At 49.4% G+C, this 19,886-nt stretch overlaps 1 protein-coding gene across 2 annotated transcripts in view; it reads left to right on the top strand.

Annotated features, from left to right (window-relative positions):
* Nucleotides 1-19,886, top strand: part of THOC1 (THO complex subunit 1) — a 387,395-nt gene that overhangs the window by 197,663 nt on the left and 169,846 nt on the right. For both annotated transcript variants that reach the window (XM_085605802.1, XM_085605801.1), the window contains exons 12-13: nt 2,327-2,427; nt 2,647-2,713. In XM_085605802.1, the coding sequence (XP_085461928.1) occupies nt 2,327-2,427; nt 2,647-2,713 (168 nt within the window). The remainder of the gene's footprint in view (nt 1-2,326; nt 2,428-2,646; nt 2,714-19,886) is intronic.

Below are 19,886 nucleotides of genomic sequence, written 5' to 3'. Positions count from 1 at the left end.
CCGTTTGATACGAGGGGGGGCTGTAACAGGACGTCCTCCCCTCCCGGCCTCTGTTTTAATAAGTCGATGGTTTCTCCCTGGAATGTCACTTTTGACAGGTCACCGTTGTTTCTGTGGCCATTTGAGGGCATATTTTCAAAACTATTAAAGCTGTTCTCTAGAGATTCATTTACTAAACTTGTCAAGAAAGTCGGTAGTGGTTGTTGATCGCTCTTCATAAATGATTTGCTTGAATGGGAGTTAAATTGAGTCAAGTCCTTTTGCCGGAAAGGTGTCGACTTGGTTACAGACACAGGTTGGTTTGATTTGTGGATCTGGGCCTGCACAGTTGCCAGACGGTGTCCTAAAGGTTGATTACCCAAATGATCAGAGGGAAAAAGTGAAAGAGATCATGCTATTTCGTTGGATGTAAGGTTGGTTAGCCGGTTGCCTTGAAAGAAGCTTGCCAAGGGACTGGGAGGCCTGGGCTTGTCTGGATGAATGGGGCTTGGTAGGTTTTGTGCCTCTTTTGTTGTCGCAAAAAGTGCGGAAACTGGGTCTTTGAGAAAGAAAAATTTGTTGATCGTTTGCTGGTTTCCTAGATTGTGACCGGTTTTAACAGGGGTCGCGGCGAACCCGGCCGTCGTTGTCCTCGGGGCGGTTGGCTCTCCCGTTTGTACTGTTTGTACTGATACTAAGGTGTGGTTCTCGTGGGGGATTGTGCCAGAAATTGTTTTTTTTTACCTTTTTACCCCGTGAGGCTTTGCTCGATGGCTCCTGCCTGTTTGTTCCTGATCTCATTTCCTTGTTGCTTTGATGCCCACTTTTGGCTGGGTTGTTGATTCAAGGTTTAGTGCCGACGCCTGAAAAACGCCTGCGCTCTCCTAACACCTCACTCGCCAAGTAGCTGCAGTGCAGGGGCGTGGGGACAGTAGGTCCCTGGTTTCCAGGCAACAAAGACTCTGCAGGGAGATCGTTAGAGGGGCCGTGAGGGGGGGAATCTACTCGGTCAGTCGCGCGCACAGTGTCTGGCTTCTGGCCTACTGGCCACCAACGAGTCGCAAAGTCCGACCTGGCCTAGAGCCGCTCTTTATTTTCAAGTGAGGTAAGAGCCTGCAGAAGAGATTCAGCTATAACGTGCCCGACAACTTCTACGAGCACTGGAAACTGGATGACAGACGAGCAAGGTAGGTCAGGGAGCAGTTGATTTCAGAGGTAGAAGTGAACTCCGCCTCTCCCTCCTCACCTCTGTTGTCTTCTGGTTTCCTCAACTGCTTTCCTCATGTGCTCCTCCTATACGGCTGATGCTGCTGCTAGTGGTGGCGATGCCAGGGGGCAGGAGCTCGTGGCAAGGCTCCGGTTCCGGGACCAGCTTTCGCGGCTCTCCAGGATCTCTTGCCGCGGGTAAAGCCGTGGCTCTTTCCGCCAGCCGCTGTTAAGCTCTAGCCGCTTGGGTCGCTTGAACACCAGTCAAACGGGAAAACTCCCGCACCTGCCGCCCTCGGCCGTCGCCGGACTCTCGCCGGATTCCCCGGGCTCTCGCCCCACCAGCAAAGTCCAGTCCCGAGGCCGGAATGGCGTCGTGGCGTCGGGAGCCCTGGTCCGAGCGGCACCCAACAGACCCCCAACGGGCAACGGCTGGGCAGCAGGCCGCGGGTGAAATAGAATCAGGTGCTGGAAGCGGATGGAAACGGATGGAGACTGCCGATTACGGCCGATTTCGGGAAGCAGAGAGCAGAACGGAGCTCCCTACTCAGTCGACCGCACAGCGCAACTTCAGCTTCAGCTCAGCTCCCGATTCAGCTTGCTTGTATTGTTGAACCTGCCTTGAAAGGGACCATTTACACTTAACTGTGCCACTCTTGCTTGGTTCTAGAAAATAAATACAACTAAATAATATTTTTATACAAACAAAATTGTTCTGAGTTCAGTCTTTGAGTGTTTGACACCATTTCTTGCCTGAGTGTGTACAATACATGCTTAACACTACCCTCTGATAAAGCCTTACTGTTCGCCCACACTACCACAAATAGACAGTAAAGTATTATCTACTTTTACCTCTACCTACCTTTGGGGTTCCACTGGACTCTGTACACACAATACCTTACTTTGGTATAGTGTATATATAGAGCCAGCTTCCTACAGAACAGAACCTGTTAGCTTCGCATTGCTACTTATATTTGTTTTCATCAATACTTTTCACTATTCACAGAACTAAAGCGTACAGGAAACCAATGTTAGAGCCAAGCTTAAGCAGATTGAAAGTCTTGCATTAATTGTGTTTTAGTTAACAGAACTATTTTTCTTGATGAGCCTGATAAATTCGTCAATTCCTTTTTCTCTACAGCTAATGGATTTACAACTGAGTGATAGTAACTTTCGTCGGCACATTCTGCTGCAGTATCTCATCTTATTCCAGTATCTTAAGGGCCAAGTCAAATTCAAAAGGTGAGCCTTGAATGTGTCAGTGACTCGATACAGAAGCCAGTGAATAAGCTGAAGTATTGCAGATTGGTCGGTTTAAGATCTGGTACGCTCCAGAGATGTTATAAGCAGGTCACTGGAGTCTGTATTAGTAATTCGATTTACCAAGAATAAATGCTGTGTTCCACTGTAAATTGTGTAGACGTTTTGTAATGTTTTCTTTTTTTTTTTTTTTTTTTTAAGTTCTACCTTTGTCCTCCAGGACGAGCAGTCACTCTGGATTGAAGAAACTACAAAATTACTTCATCAGGTTAGTAAATCTTCTCTGCATGATAGTTGCACAAGAAACTCTATATGTTAATTAATTGATAAATGCCAGAGTAAAGTAAGCATTTTTTCCATGGCTTAATTGATTGTGCATGGAAACATAACTGTTGGTGATTTAATATAGAACTCCTAAATCCATCTCACAATTTTAATGTGCCTCAGTGTATTCTTTAAAGTAAGTAGAGAGTAGAGAAGTGCCTACAAGGGAATTTGTTCACAATCGTAATTAAATAGTTGTTTATAACACAATCAGTTTTTGTTCATCCTGGTCAGTGATGAACTTGTGATTTAAACACAGAAGAAGAGCAATTGTTTTTCTTACAAATAAACCAATGTTGATATAAATATCAATTGTATGACAACGGGGCAATCTTTTCTTCAGAAAAAACAATATTTAATATGTACAAAAATGAAACAAGGGAAAATTGGGAATCAACCAAGCATAATGTTAAAGGTATTATAACTTGACCTATAGAACAAATATGCAAACATCTATTCCAGAAATTCAGAGAGGTAAACGGTCTGACAAATCAGAAAACGGTTCCTCGAAATCAAAAAATGGTAGACGAAATAGATGTACTGTTGACGTTTCGGTCTGTGTTGGCAATGAGACCGTCAGACCATCTTCAGGACGTGAAGGTGATTGTACAGCCAAAATGTATCCCTGTGTCCACAACATGTAAAAACTTAATACATTGTCACTTGAAACATAAATTCTCAATATAAAAAAGAGAAAGATGCACCCGTGAAAAGAGAATAAAAGGGCAGTAAAAATATTTAGAGCCCATGTCTAGTACCTTAGCCCCAAGCTGTGGGAAAGAAAAGGACAAAATCCAAGTTTTAAGAAAAAGCGTTCATTATTTGCAGTGAAAGGAAATTAACAAGAATTTACTTATGGGCTATTGATGCTTGAAAAAGACTAATTCTGGACAGTCGCTTACTTCTAACAATTTCTTTGAAGGAGGTGGGCTCAATAAAGTCAAGGCGACAATGGAAGTTTTCCAAGTTGTAGAAAACTGTCCCCATGAGGAAAAAAGATTTAAACATATACTTTAGAATACATGGTCGATCAAAAGTGATCAGCTGTAATTTGGCTGATCTCTATTTGTATAAAAGGCTTGTTTAAGTACATTAAAGATATATTATGAATAACCAATGTAGTCAGTACCATCAATCATCTGTATATATTATCTGATAGAGACTACTAGCCGCAGATTCCTTCAAGTAGAATTATTCCCAGGCATGAGACTGGATCCGGAAACTTTTTTTGCCACAGCATCCCTGCGCGCCGGGGGCAGGAAGACATCACGCGACTCCGCCCAGGCGTCGTCTGCATATGTGACGTCAGCGAGGTCACATAAGACCCGCCCTGGCGCTCCCACGTCAGTTTTTAGGTCTCGCCTGAGCCAGCGCTTTAGCGCTGCTCTCGTGAGAGCTTTAGTAAACAGGGGGATTTGGAAGTGCAAACTAGTGCTTTCAGGCCTCCAAATACAGTGCATGTGCGCTGGGCGCGCGCACCATTTGGCAGCCTGCGTGATCATTTCGCGGCCGCTTTAATGTTCTCAGTGAGCCGCGCGGCCACTGAGAACATCAAAGCGGCCGCGAAAGTGCTCACCATTTGCCAGCCTGCGTGCCTCTCTCCCCTACCCCCTCCCTTATCCCACTTCCTTATAGCGCGAGGAGCTGTCTATCCCTAGCGCGCGCTTCAACGGTCCTCCCCCACTACAGAGTGCGACTCGCGGCCGCGCGTCTTCCACAACTCCCGGGCTTGTTGTAGTACCGTGCATATTTTTCTCTGCTCTGTCCCTCTAAGTACCCTCAACCCATCCTTTCTGCAGCCACTGCTGCTGTGTGGAAGGGTATATATATTTTATAAACTGCTACTTTACCAATAATCTAGTCTTCGTAACAGTCGCAATAAACTAACCACCGAGACCTGGACTGAATATAAACTGAATACAACATATTGTCTGTGATCACTAACTGACACTCAGCAGCATCATCACAGGTACAGTGTATGGAACAGCAGCCCATGCTTTCTTCACACATACATGAGGCACACCACATGCAGGAGTTGTGCACGCTTTGTTTGGAGGCAGAACAGGTACAATACACCAAGCTGTGCCAAGAGTCAAACGGAACAGTTTCAGCCCAGCAGATGCAAAATCCTCTCCCAACTCAGAACAAACTTAGAAAGGGTAACAGTCAAAGCTTCTCTTACATGAAAATATGCATGTCACTGTCACAGACATCTAGAGTAAAACTGTTAACGATGTAGAGACTCGAATCCTGTTCCCAACGTCCAAAGTCAGCAGCTCCGGAGGTTACTCCAGTCTCTCTCCTGCTAGACATCAGTGTGTTTGGCTGCAACTTTCATATTGCTTTCCGCCCTCGCTTAAAGCGAGCTGTCGATGGAAAAGCCTGCTTCCGGGGCTGGCCTTGATTATCCTTCCAGCGCCATGCAGCCAATCTATCTTTTTACCTCCACCCAGGCCTACTCCCCCCGCCGATATCCTGCTGTCCATACTAGGCGCCTTCATAGCAACATAGCGGTAGCTTAAGACCAGAGCTCCCGTAGGCGGGAGGGTTCGAGGCTCACTGCAATGCAGGGCAGCTCCCATGTGCGGGGGGCGCCCCCAAGACCACAGAGGCTGCTCTCACCTCCAGGTTGTGCCGTCAGAGACCGCACAGATCGCTCTTGACTTTATGAAAGCCCCATCGCTGTTAGGAGACCTGCAAATTCACCCCACAAGCCTCTGGTGGTTCACTCGCACCGCAACTGCACATTTTTATAGTTTGCAATATCTTTTGTAGCACCAGTCACCTTAACTGGAGTTAATTTCAGCCACAGCTCCTGCCTCCTAGGGGCATGGATATTTAATTCATTAAGGTACCGCCGCCAGCGGCGAGTTGTGTAATGTTGCAATCTTCGCGTTGCGGAGCAATAATTTTCTAGCAGTTTAACTCGCCATCTTTGTTTATGCCACAGCTTCTGCCTTTATTAGGCACAGCTGTTTTGACCATTACGGTTGCAGTGGCTTATTTAAGCAGGACTCACGGAGCCTACTTCTTTTCGTGCACTAGGTTTTACTTTGTGCCCGTGTGAATGGCTGGTGCCGAGGCATTTTACTACTCCACTGCCTAGAGGTGATATGGAACTGATTTCTTCGCATGCAGTGATCATTAAAGAGGGGCATCAAATTATTTCCGTCGGGCTGCTAGAGCCACGGCAACGCTGAGCCGAGCTGGTGTGCTGCAACCCGCACCGCCTCAGCTGGCTCAACCCTTGACACTAACCCTTTAACAAGCATTGGCATAGCCAATAGGTCTCGCCTTTGGGACCTTATAAGTGTTTAGCCATGCAACAGTTGCATAACTAAATACTTATAAGGTCCCAAAAGTGAGACCTATTGGCTATGCCAATGATTGTTTACTTTTCCGCGTGCAACGTGGATCCGATCCTTCCTACGGGCCTGTTAGGGCCCCCTTTTTATTCATTTTTTTAGTAGAACAGTGTGTGAATGCCTTCGGGCTTTAAGACTTGCATGTCTTGTGGGCATCTTATGTCGGCGACGGACCCTCACCTCATTTGTATGTCGTGTTTGGGGGAGGATCACGGCACCACAGACTGTACGCAGTGCCAACAGTTGAAGTCGCGGCAGGAGGGCCGGATGAAACTTCTCTCGGTGCGTCTCTCCAGGTCGACGTCCTCCCCTCGGTCTGCTTCGACGGACGGCTTCAGATACGGCCATGGTTGTCGTCCTTGCCTTTCTCGGATGTCACGTGAGCGTCGCTCCCCGGTGGATAAGTGTCGCAGTTTGTCCCCGGGGGCTGGTTTCCGGCCTACCGGGAGCGTGGACTCTCCACGGGTGATGCGGCCCCGCGTGTCGTCCTATCCACCGTTTCCCGGTGTTGGGGCATCGAGAGTCCAAATGGAGACATACGTGGCGGCTTTGCAGGCCTCGCTGGCGTCTCCTCCTTCTTCCCCTCCTGGGGCGTCGGCAGATCCCTCACTCTGCGCAGGGCCCTCTGCGGCACCGCCAGTGGCTCCGGTGCAGACTGGTTCGGATCCAGGCTTGGAGGATGTGGTGCTGTTGGGGTGCGGCTCCTCTGGGGCACCTCCTTCAGGCCACGGCGTCTCTGCCTCGCCGCAAACTCCCGCGGGGGTCCCTGTGGTGTCGCGGGAGGTCGCCGGGGCTTGGTTTGCCTTCCCGAGCCCCTCTCGGTCCATTGACAAGGTGGTCCTGTCTAAGGCCGAGGTGACGCCGCATCGGCGCCGGCAGCAGCTGGACTGTGCGGAGCCACAGGGGTCGGTGGACCCTCCTCATCCCGCTCTGGGTCGAGGCCGAGGGAAGACCCCTCGTCCCTCTCCGGGCCACTCTCGTCCCTCCCCACAGGTGGCTGCCTCGTCGGAGGGCGAGTCGGAGGTTGAATCGTCCCTGGCGCCGCCACATGGGTTGCCGAGCGATCTTCGCCTCATTCAGGCCGCGGCTGTTGGAGGGCTTCGTGCCACTCCCCAGGCCCGTCTCGTTCCCCCCGCGCAGGTGGCTGCCTCGGCGGGAGTTGGGTCGGCGTCACTCCAGTGCTGCCCCGGGGCCGGTGCAGCTCCAGCTCTACTCCGGTCCCCGGTGCGGGGTGACTTGGAGGTCCCTTGTCCGGCGACGCCGGCTGGTGCCGACGTCCTGCCTCAAGCAGCCGACTCTACGGCTCCGCGCAGGGGTCATACCGCGTATTCGTCTTCGGATGCTCCTTCTTCTCCAGAGGCAGGCTGTATATTGGTGTCGTCCTCCCCGGAGACTGGTCGCCGTGTGGTGTCTTTTTTACTGGCGTCAAAGGGCGGCTCCCCGCTCTTCCTGAGGCAGAGGTGTTCGTCGGAAGAGCGGCAGGTCTGTCATTCTTCGGCTACTTCTGACTTCTAGGTCTGGCCCTTGCCTGCCCCGCTTGGCCACGGGTACGGTCGCCTTAGTTTGCAGATGTCGCCCACGGAGAAGCTGCTTTCTCCACCGCGGGGCCCTACGGAGGCGGGTGCGGCCTTCGCTCACGCGGTGTCCACGGCTGTGGGCATTCTGCGCATGGGTGACCCGGTGGCTCAGTTTCCGGCGGACCATCTATTGGAGGTCCTCCACCAGGGCTCTGGTGGGAGGGAAATCTTACTTCCTTTTGAAGGTTCTCTCCTTTCTTCCTTGACAGGGGCTTGGAGGAGTCCTGCCTCAGGGGACCCGGTGCCTCAGCAGATTCTGCACCGGAACGTCCCGGCGCCGCGTGACCCGACATGTCTTTTTCTTCACCCCTCACCCCTCAGCCGCCAGCCCCCTTTTGCGGACTGCTTTTCCCTCCCTGCCGCCACTGTTGACTCCGCCGTCCCGAGAGGCCCGCTGGCTGAACTCTTGGGGACGCAACATGTTTGCCTCATACAGCTCAGCCCTGCGGGCCCTTAACACCTTGTGTGTGCTGGCTAGGGCCTCCTCCTGTTTGTGGGACTTTGCTGAGTCTCTGGGATCTGCAGCGTCCCAGAAGTCTGGTCTGGTGGACTTACGGCATCATGCATTGGATGGCCGGGAGCTTGCGGCGTTTATTCTCCACTCCGCTCTGGACATCTCAGAGGTGCTGGGTCGGGCCATGGCTTCCTCAGTCGCTCTCCGTCGCCATGCTTGGCTTCGGGACGGAGTATTCCCTGAGAATATTCGGGAGCGACTTATCGACCTTCCGTTTGATGGCAGCCTGTTGTTCCATGCCCCGGCCGACACCGCCATCCAAAGGCTCTTGGCAGGGCTCCGTCCTCCTCTGCCTTATCCTCCTCCGTCCCCTCCTCAGTGACTTCTGAGTTGGGTTGATTCTGGACCTTCTTAAGCGGCTGTTCTGGCTGTGCAGTTACGTCCTTCCTTGGGACTTTGGCATTGTTGGCTGCTGGACGGCCCTTGTGTTGATTGTGTGTGGTTCTGCAGGAGTTGTTGCGCAGGCTTGGCCCTGAGATTGGGCCTTCTGCTTTGCTTGGGCTGCTTGTCAAGCCTTCAGCGGGGGTGTTTTTTCCCCGTGGCTCTTTTGTTTTTTCCTCTGCTGCGGAAATTCTTCCAAAGAGGGCTCCCATATCTTGGGACTTAACGTACCCTATGTGGGGTAGTGGTAGCTGTCATATGGCTTGCGCTCTGCTAGAGGGTTCTGGTCGCATTCGGGTGCCTGTTCTCCATTGCGTTTCGGCGGGTTGCTTTTGCTTCCAGAGGTAGTGTGCGCGGCCACTCATAGTGGTGGCCCGGGCATCTCCTCCTCCTGTCCTGAGGTCTGGGATGATCCTGTGTCTCCCTTGCCTGACGTCGCCTACTCGGCCTTCCTGGGGTCTGGGCTGTTCTTCTTGCTTCTGGCTTTGACTGCCGGTGCTGTTCTGGCTGACAGGCTGCTCTCCATCTGGAATGGGTTCGCCCTCTTTCCCCTGGTTTCCTTGGGCCCTCTAGGCTTCTTCTTTTTCTTCCGCTTTTCCTGTCTTGGCATTGGGCGGAAGCTATGTTGCCTTGTGGGGGAGTGGGGTGCTTCGGCTTCTCAGTCCTTGCCCTTGGTTCCTCTGCTGTGAGTGTACGAGCCTCTTCAGCCTTCTTTCCCTCCTATATCCCCTTGGGGTCCTGCTTGTGGGGTTCCCTTGGCCTGGCAGGGGCAAGGTTCTACCTGGTCCACAGATCTGGTCCCCTGTGGGCCCCTATGTTCTGCATGGCTAGTAGGGTCCTTTCGCAGACCCTCCTTCCCAGGGGGTATTGCTAGGGTATCTATTCTACGTGAAGGAATCTGCGGCGAGTAGTCTATCAGATGTACGAGTTACTTACCTTCGGTAACAATGTATCTGGTAGAGACGATTCTAGCCGCAGATTCCTTCACGGCCCGCCCTTCCTCCCCCATTCTGCGACAACCCTTGGGTTGGTCTTCGGTACTCGCCTTCCGGTGGGGGGCTGTGTCTCCTGTGAGTGCCTTCCTGGTCTTGACGGATGGCTCCGCCTGGGGGCGGTTCATTCCTCCTTTGGTCCTTTGGAGGTTGGGGTTCCGGTGCTCTGGTGCCCTGCTGCTCTGGCTACTCCAGGTTTTGGGGGGATTGCTTTCTATCCCTGTCCTCCCTCTCCTCCCTTCCATTGCTATCCTCTGATTAAGGGTCATATGGCCTTGTCTTGCCCTTGTCGGTGGTTGCCCTCTAGGTTGGGGTGGCTTGGAGGTTTGTTGTCCCTGTCTGTCTTGGGACTGGTCCCATTCCTTGCTCAGGATGGGGAAGTGGGTTTCCTACATGTGCCATGACTTTTACGCATGTTCTTGCCTCCGGGGCACAGGGATGGGAGGTTGTCTATGTGCTGGCAGGGTGACTGTGCAGGTTTCTGCTTGTTCTTCTTCTTTCACTACCCTTGGGTTCTGCGGTGTTGGCACTACACTGGAGGTGTTAGTCACCGTTTCTTTCCAATTTTTCTGCTCTTCGCACACTGTTCCCATGCTTCCACAGTTTATCTGGTGGTTCCGCATTGTGGTGCGGAAAAGTTCTCCGAAGAAAACTGACGTGGGCACACCGCGGCGGGTCTTATGTGACCTCGCTGACGTCACGTACGCGGACGACGCCTGTGCGGAGTTGCATGATGTCGCCCTACCCCCGGCGCGCAGGGATGCTGTGGCAAAAAAAGTTTACGGATCCAGTCTCGCGCCTAGGGATAACTCTACGTAAAGGAATCTGCGGCTAGAATCGTCTCTACCAGATACATCGTTACCGAAGGTCAGTAACTCGTACGTTAGTTTCAACTAGTTGGCAGCAGAACGAATATTGGAACAACAGTGAGTATTCGGGCCAACATAAATTAATTATAATCTCTCTGCATAGGGCCTGCATAAAAACAAATATCGGCTCTGTTGGGGCCATTAGGTATAAAGGGCCGATGAGCGCTATTCTGTTTTTAAAAAAAGTCAGATTTAAATGCGGTTATAACTGTGGTAAATTATCCAAGAAATATAAAATGGTGCTAAATTATCTACAAACCTTGTATCTCATCTAAAATGTTTTCCTCAGTATAGACAGTCGACTTGTCTAATGCGTGTGAAAATAATAATAATAAAACAACTTACAGACTAACCGGTATTGCATCTACGGTTATTCTGTGTCAACTTACATGTTACATTTTGAATTAAATTATCGAAAAAGAGGCTTACCTATAGCCAAATATTTTCTAACTAAAAGTTGAGAGAGTGAGCTACCAGAAACGCGGTCTTGTGCAGCCTCTAGAGGAGTTTAAAGGACCAACAAAGAAATGTAACGAATATGAGGCAATTTAGAAATTAAAGGATATCTCATACCGTATGCGGTCACACTAAAAACAACAGGGGCTTACGAAATCGCACTAGATGAATCTTCGCAAACGCGCTAACCGTCACGCTGTAAGTTGCAAACGAACGTGGTGTAATGGAGCCGGCTTTTGGGGAAATAGTGCTTCCGGGGACCGAGTATTAGAAGACTGACTAAAAGCTGTCTATCAGATGGTTCAGGAAATGTGTCGGCCATCTTAAAAAAGATGTTTTTAATCTGTGATTTCAGGTAAATTTAAATGCAAAATTGTTCCTCTGAAGTGCTAAAGGTTATGAATTAATGATAGGGAAAAATTCAAGGAGTTCTAGTGGTGGCCAATTGCTTAGCTGATCGCGATAAATTACGATTATTTTAAGTGCCAAAGAAGGTGCTAATATTTGTCCAAGAACATCTAAAGTGGCATGCAAAGGATATAAATTCTAAAAAAAGAAAGAAATGTGAGAAATGTGAATCAAGAGCAAGAAAACAAAATAGATACTATTATCAATCGTATTTAAAAACATGCATATTCACTTTGTTGATACATATATATGCATAAGACTCATTATTTGCAACACAGTTGTAATGTATTATGTTGATTACATATTTGTAATTTTAGAATTGCATGTGAAACAGTAAGAGTAAATATAATATGGGTAAAACCACAGTATATAAATTGAAAATGTAAAAACTGAAAATTTAGAGTGGAGCACATGAAGGTGGTACAGTAACGGTGACCTCAACAGTTTACAGTTAACAAGTAAAGACAGTCATTTTAACTAAATAACAATTGGAATTAAATACACAGTAGGAACTAATCTAATCCAATCAATAATCTGGATATTCAATGTACAGAGATCAAAATTCAATGGTCACATTAACATATCATGCAAGAGTATGCCATTCAGTGGCAGAATTCAGACCTTTGTTGATACTGTCAGTCCGACAGATCCATTGGCTCTTTTTAAAGTTAGGGAACGGTCAACATTAGAATATCTAATTGAGGGTTTTACCACCGTAATTACCCATCAACGCATATCTAATGGGGCATTCTCGACTTTACAGCGAATTCTAGACTGGTGTTGGAGGATTCTTTTCTTGACCATTTGAGTGGTTTTCCCTATGTAGTAAAGACCACAAGGGCATTGAATACAGTTTCTTCAATTGAGTGCAGCAGACGGGAGGACTACCACCTACCTGGCTCAGCACATTTCCCCTGGGACGGCGACGCTGTGGGTCTCCCCTGCTGCCATTGTCATCGTTGGCCGCTGTTGGGAGAGACTACAGCTCCCAGGGCGCATAGCGACACTTCCTGTCTTCCGCCCACCAGCGCGCCCGGAGGCGCTTAAAGAGGAGAGGCTTCCTCCGCGTCGCGGGACGCGCGCGGGCGACGCCGGGCTAAGCCCGGGCAAAGGGCGGGCCGTTGTGTGGTCGTTAGGGGGTCGGAAGAGGTCGGGCCGGGCCACCCCCCTAAGTCGTGAGGAGACAATCCAAGCTGCAAGTACTTTCATAACGACTTTGGTAGACAAATCTTGGTTCACAATTTAGTTGTGACAATTACGTATCTAGGTTGCATACTCTTGTTTTAATTGCGATATTGTTTGTTTATTTTAATTGGGAGTATATGTGAGACTGAAAAATTCTAAATATTCTCTTGTGCTCTACTGGCCCTGTGTTGGGCCACTACTACTAGCTAGCATCATCAGGTAACCCCTACCATTTTCCAGTGATCGATAATTACGTGATTCCTGGTTTAATATGGCCAAAATTAAAACAACTATGGATAATTACCTGGTTAAAATGGTGAGCAAGATTAATAATGAAAGAAGAAAATCACTAGGAAAGGAGTCTCTCTCAGAAATCTTGCTTTCACCCACAGATGTTGGTAGTGGTCCTATTATGGCGGATTCTCCTAGCACCGAAGCCCCCCTATTGGAGAACTCAGTAACTTTACCTTTAGATCATGATGCACTAAGCCAAGCCCCATTGGAGATCCCCAGAGAGTCTGTATTACTTCACTCTCCTCCTAAGAGAGCTGTTAGAAAATGTAGGAAAACCCAAATTAAGCGGGGGAGTGCACACCTCAAGCCAACTTTGGAACAAGGTCAGAGAAGCACTGTGGTTCGCAACGAGACGTTGACTATTAATGATGTGAACTCTGCCCTTTTGGGTCACATTGCCAAATTATTTGAGGCAAAATTAGAACTTATGACCAAACTACTTGTGGAAAAAATTGATTTGTTATCTACTGAGGTATCTAGACTGGGTGGTCTTTTAGCCAAGATTAATAAGGAACAGATTATAAAACTGCCAGAGATACCGGTACAACCTGGTCACCCTGCACAGTTGGCCGTAATAGAGGGAGTAAGTTCCCCCAAACTCAGGGAGTTATCGCGAACAGCTGGCAGTATTATTCAGACCAAAGTAGCCCCACCTAGTAGTGCGAGGTCTACTGCCCCTGCGAGAAAACCTTATTATACTAATCTTCCGCCAGACTGTGAACCCTATGTCATTGTCCTTTCAAACGTTCCACCCCTAGACCCTGTAGCACCTAATTTCCGAGAGGAACCACATGACTCACTCAAACGGAAATCAGTCGCTTGGCTGAATAAAAACTGTGGATTCCCCACAAATTTTTCTGATCAAATACTGTCTACTAGACTGGTCTCTTGGATAGGCAATGCAAGGAAAACATGCAAGGGGGACTGTGTGATTATAAATTTTAGACACCCCCAACATGTCGCAACTGTCCTACTTAGAGCAGCATCATTGGCCTTGGGGGAGAATGATGTGGGTGTGCACCCCTTGGGTTATTTTTATAGCCATTTAGATAGGACTTCACAATCCACCAACAAAAGTAGGCCCTTGAGTACCAGTAGAAGCCCAATTTTTCATATCCCAACCGAAAATAGATATATGGCATTGAGCTCATTGGACCAAAATGATTGACTTCCACAGGCTGGGAAAAATATCACCGAGATATCGGTAGATACCCAGGTGTGGGGGCCTAACCAGAGTATTGAGGATTTTGATTCCAAACTTTTATTAGCACCGAGTCTTATAGACGTGATGTCAGATGAGTTGCCAATTAGCGACGAATTTACTTTTGCTCGGTTGAGCGAGGTAGCCGGATTGGGCGTGGCTGATAAGTGTCATATAGTGAGTCTGGAGGTAAAGGAAAATAATAATGATGACAACCAAGCGGAAGAGGTAAATTCTTTAGTCACACTTGAGGATGAACTAAATAGAGATGACATACTAATAGGAACATCTTTACCATGTGTAGAGGAAAACCCAAGCACCAGACTGATATCCTGGAATATAGCTGGTTTATCTAGGAACTTAAAGGACGCAGTATGGTGTTCTTATATTGAGAACTACTCTTACAGGAAACTTGGATGGTAGAAACTCCCCATAGGCTAGGGTATAAAACTTTTAGCTCTAATGCGATACCGTCAACTAGAGGAAGAGCATCTGGGGGGTTGGTCATCTGGGTTAAAGTCACTTTGGAAATAGATGTCATCCAGTTATCCATCCCCTCTCCTGACTTATTAGGCCTCAAAATTGTGGCAAGAGGAAAAGAAGTTATATACTTAATAAATATATACAATAGACCGTATCCATCAAACAAGGAATCAAAGGTGGTAGAACTCCTGGATTCCATTTTAGACGCATTAGGACAAAATGTACAGGTGTTAGTCGGCGGGGATTTTAACTGTAAATATGAACCTGCCCAGGGCCTGGAAACACTATTTGATGAGCAAGACGCTGCCAACGACATCTTGCCCTTAGATTCCATAGGATCAGTTAAAAGTACAATAGCCGCCACACAGATTTTACTGTTGACTGTGTCACATGACTTCAGGGCATGTAACGGCTGCTTTCGATCTGATAGACCCCCAGTTCCAACTTATTCTAAGGGAAATTGTAGGTTACACATAGATTTTGTAATGGTCTCCCGGAACCTATGGGATCTAATAATCGACTTCAAGATAGACCAGAGGACGGAGAGTGATCATTTCCCTCTCCAACTATGGCTAGATCCCCAACCTTTCATCACTAGACCAGATGGAGAGGCCCTATTAAATAAATCGGTTGGGGAGTTACAGATAACTAACAACAGGCGTGCTCTAAGATGGCCATATATCTTGGGAACAGAAAAGACGTTGATAAACATCTATAATACATGTTCGAGGCATATGAGCTGCAGATTGTACACTTAGCATAGGTCGCCATCTGGTGTTGGGCCCGGATGTTTGCAGTTTGTTTTTCTTCTTGGACCGTCTTTGGAAGTCACGAGTTTGGTGACTCCTCCTTCGGTCCGTACTGCGCATGGGCTTCGGCTCCATCCTCAGATTGTTTTTTTCCGCCATCGGGCTCGGATGTGATCCTTCGTACTCCGGCTTCGAACTTCTACGGTTCCAGCCTCGACGGAAAATCCTCGATTCTTCGAGTTCCTTCATCATCTTCATCTCTCGAAGCGGCACTTTTTCCATCCCGTACATCGACACCGGCCTTCGGGCCCTCCGCGACTCCGGTCCCGGCCGATGGAAAGGACTCCGTTTAAAAAGTGCCCAAAATGTGGGTCTAAATTTCCCCACACCGACCTCCATCAGGTGTGTAACCTTTGCCTCTCTCCGGAACACGAGGCTCGAGACTGCCCCGCCTGCAAGTCTTTTCGATCGAAGAAAACGATCCGAGATCGAAAGGCTCGACGCACCATGGCGCACTCATCCTCGACAGTTCCACCGGACATCTTCGGAGACGACGCCGAAGCTTCGGGGCAGACACACACCGAACTGGGAGAAGACATCGTCAGCGCTTCCGAGGCCGACGACTCCGACCTGGAGGACGTAACACCAGGACAGCGGGCCGTGAGTACAATGCCCCCTCCCAGCCCCGCACCGAAAACCAAAGAGACTCCGGTTACTCCCTCGCCTGCCGGCCTGGGCAAAACCAAAACCAAAGCCTCGATCACCCCACCTTCGGGCCCGGTGTCGAAGCACTCAAAGTCTCACGGCAGCTCGGGATCGAGCCAGCCGACGCCCGGTGCCGATAAACACCACTCGGCACCGAAGCCTGCAAAATCCAGCTCGACTCCGAAACCACCGGTGCCGAAGCCTGGACACTCGGCGCCGACCAAACACAAACAGAAATCGGTCGGCACCGACGCTCCGGCGCCGAAACAGCATTCGACGCCGAAACACACGGAGACCTCCAAAAAGCAGGGCGTACACAGAACATCGAAACCTCCGGTTCCGAAATCGCCGGTGCCGACAGACGACTCGGCGCCATTGGCTCTGTTTACACCAGACCCTTTACAAAAGACTTTGTCCAGAGATCCAAAGACTGGCCTTTTGACTGTGATTACTAAGAAGCGTCGCCTTGAGGCTCCGGCTCCTCCTCCTCCACCCAAAAAGAGGGACTCAGCTACTTCTCCCCTTAGAGTACCCTCCCCACTGCCACCCCCCCTCCCACCACCACCCCCTCCACCTTTACCTCACTACGATCCGGCCCCATCCCCAGACCCGGATGACGGGGACCCGGACAATGACCCAGGGGACGCCCCAATGGATCCCACTCCACCAGGGACCCCAGATCCATGGGAGGATTATAATAACCCTGATGTACCCAATGTACCTCAAGACGACCTATACCCATCAAGGCCGTCTCCTCCAGAGGACTCTTTAGGGTTTCACCATTTAGTGCAGAGAGCAGCACACTACCATGGGGTGGACATGCACACGGAACCAGTGGAAGAAGACTTCCTACTGGATACATTTGATTTACAAGATCGTTCCACTGCTATTTTACCCATGCTTAAGGGTGTCACCAAGCACGCTACAGAGGTATTCAAAGACCCTGTCAGAGCCAGAGTACTAAACCCTAGAATAGAGAAGAAGTACAAGGCGGCACCCACAGACCCTGCATACATCAAGGGCCCTGCTCCTCTAGATTCCCTAGTTGTCTCCACAGCTAGAAAGAGGGCTAACTCCCAATCCTCAGGAGATGCCCCACCACCAGACAAGGAATCTAAACTTCTGGACGCGTCTGGTAAACGCACCGCCTACCAGGCTGCAAACATGTGGCGCATTGCAAATACACAAGCACTGCTTGCGCGATATGATAGAGCACACTATGATGAATTAGAGGCTCTTATGCAGCACCTTCCAGAGAAATACAAACGCCAAGCTCATGACCTGATACAGGAGGGCAAACTAATCACAAACACCTCCATTAAGTGTGCCCTCGATGCAGCAGACACTGCTTCTAGAGCCATAAACACCAGTGTCCTGCTTCGACGCCATGCCTGGCTCAGGATATCAGGGTTCAAGCCTGAGGTCCAGACATCAATACTTAATCACACCTTTGACCAGCAAACACTCTTTGGCCCAAAGGTAGACGAAGCGCTCGAAAAAATGAAGAAAGATACAGACACAGCGAAGTCTATGGGAGCGCTCCAGACCCAAGCCTCTAAGCGTTCCTTTCGACGCTCGTCCTTTCGTGGCACAGGTAGAGGCTCCTCCACCGATAATGCCTCTACCTCCTACAAATCCCCTCCTCAAAATACCTTTTCAAAGGGCAACCAAAGAGGTGGTTACAGAGGCAACAACAATAAGGGCAGGGGCAAAACCAACAATACCCGTTCTGCCACCCCACCCGCACAATGACTCCCCTTCGCTCCCCCCAGACCATTCCACTCCGGTCGGGGGCAGACTACAAGATTTTATCCACGTATGGGAGTCCATAACATCGGACAAATGGGTGACCCAAATCATTCGGTCAGGGTACTGCCTCGAGCTAACATCTACCCCACCCAATATCCCACCAAGGCACCGTCCAATGTCCCAAGAGCATTCCACACTGCTCAAACAAGAGGTACTCTCGCTCCTCCAGAAACACGCCATAGAGCAGGTACCCGACAATCAACGAAATCTAGGGGTCTACTCCCTATATTTCTTAATCCCAAAGAAAGACGAGACCCTCAGACCCATTCTGGATCTCCGGCCTCTAAATGCCTACATACATTCAGACCACTTTCACATGGTCACCTTACAACAAGTCCTCCCACTCCTCTGCCAGGGAGACTTTCTCACAACACTGGATCTGAAAGACGCGTACTTTCACATTCCAATACACCCCTCTCACAGAAAATACCTCAGGTTCGTGGTGGACGGGCAACATTACCAATTCAAGGTTCTCCCCTTCGGGGTCACCACTGCACCACGGGTGTTTACCAAATGCCTAGCAGTAGTAGCAGCACACCTCAGACGTCAACATGTTCACGTCTTCCCTTACTTAGACGACTGGCTCATAAAAGCCGCGTCCTACCACCAATGCGTGCAACATACAAACAGCACCATCCATCTGCTTCATCAGCTAGGCTTCACGGTGAACTACCAAAAGTCCCACCTCATACCATCTCACACAAAGCAATATCTCGGGGCCACCATAGACACCTCAAAAGGTATTGCCTATCCAAACTCAGCCAGAATCACAAGCATTCTAGCCTTACGCAAAATATTCCTTCCTCAACACTCTCTACCAGCAAGAGTGTTTATGAAGCTCATAGGGATGATGGCGTCTTGCATCTTCATAGTGCCCCATGCAAGACTCCACATGCGTCCACTTCAGGAGTGCCTAGCACAACAGTGGAACCAGGCCCAGGGTCAGCTGACGGATCTGGTGTTGGTGGACGGCCGCACACATCACTCTCTGCAGTGGTGGAACACCACAAACCTTTCCAAGGGACGGCCGTTCCTGGACCCGGTTCCCCAAGTGACTCTAACAGCGGACGCATCGCTCTCCGGCTGGGGAGCGCACCTCTTACACCTCACAATGCAAGGTCTATGGACGCCACAGCAAAAAACGCTCCACATCAACCATCTGGAGCTTTTGGCGATCTTTCTAGCCCTAAAATCTTTCCAAAAGCAGATTTCAGGCAAAGCAGTCCTCATTCGCACAGACAACATGACTGCGATGTATTATATACAGAAACAGGGGGGGACACACTCTCCCCAGCTCTCCCGCTTAGCCCAGAGCATATGGAGATGGGCAATTCCCCAAAACATTTTTCTCCTGGCACAACATGTTCCAGGCGTACAAAACACCATAGCAGATCTGCTCAGCAGACAGACTCAACAACTACACGAATGGGAACTGCATCCACAAGTTCTTCACCCATTCTTCCGACAGTGGGGGCATCCTCAAATAGACCTCTTCGCCACCCACGAAAACAAAAAATGCCCAAGCTTCGCCGCCAGATACCCACACCCATTGTCCAAGGGCAATGCGATATGGATGAACTGGTCAGGCAGATTTGCATACGCCTTTCCACCTCTCCCACTAATTCCATTAGTGGTCAGGAAACTACAACAGCACTCCCTCACACTCATTCTGGTAGCTCCGACGTGGGCCAGACAGCCGTGGTACACCACGCTACTACAACTATCAGTGGTACCACATCAAAAACTGCACCTTTCCCCATGCCTCCTAACCCAGAACCATGGAGAAATCAGGCACCCGGACCCAGCTCAGCTCAACCTGGCGATCTGGCTCCTGAAATCTTAGAATTCGGGTACCTTAACCTTCCCCCTGATTGCATGAACATCATCATGGAAGCCAGACGTCCTACCACTAGAGCATGCTATGCCGCAAAGTGGAAAAGATTTGTAATGTACTGCCGTAACAATACAATCAACCCTCTAGATGCATCCATACAACACATCATATGCTATCTGCTCCATCTTCACAGGTGTAACCTGGCGTATTCATCCATACGCCTACACCTAGCAGCGATCGCTGCCTATCTACAAAACAGACAGCATTTGTCACTCTTCAGAGTGCCCGCTATTAA

Source organism: Triturus cristatus, chromosome 5_1 (genome assembly GCF_964204655.1).
Source record: "Triturus cristatus chromosome 5_1, aTriCri1.1, whole genome shotgun sequence".
Taxonomy (NCBI): domain Eukaryota; kingdom Metazoa; phylum Chordata; class Amphibia; order Caudata; family Salamandridae; genus Triturus; species Triturus cristatus.
The sequence above is the reverse complement of the archived record's forward strand: the minus strand, read 5'-3'. Positions and strand labels throughout refer to the sequence as shown.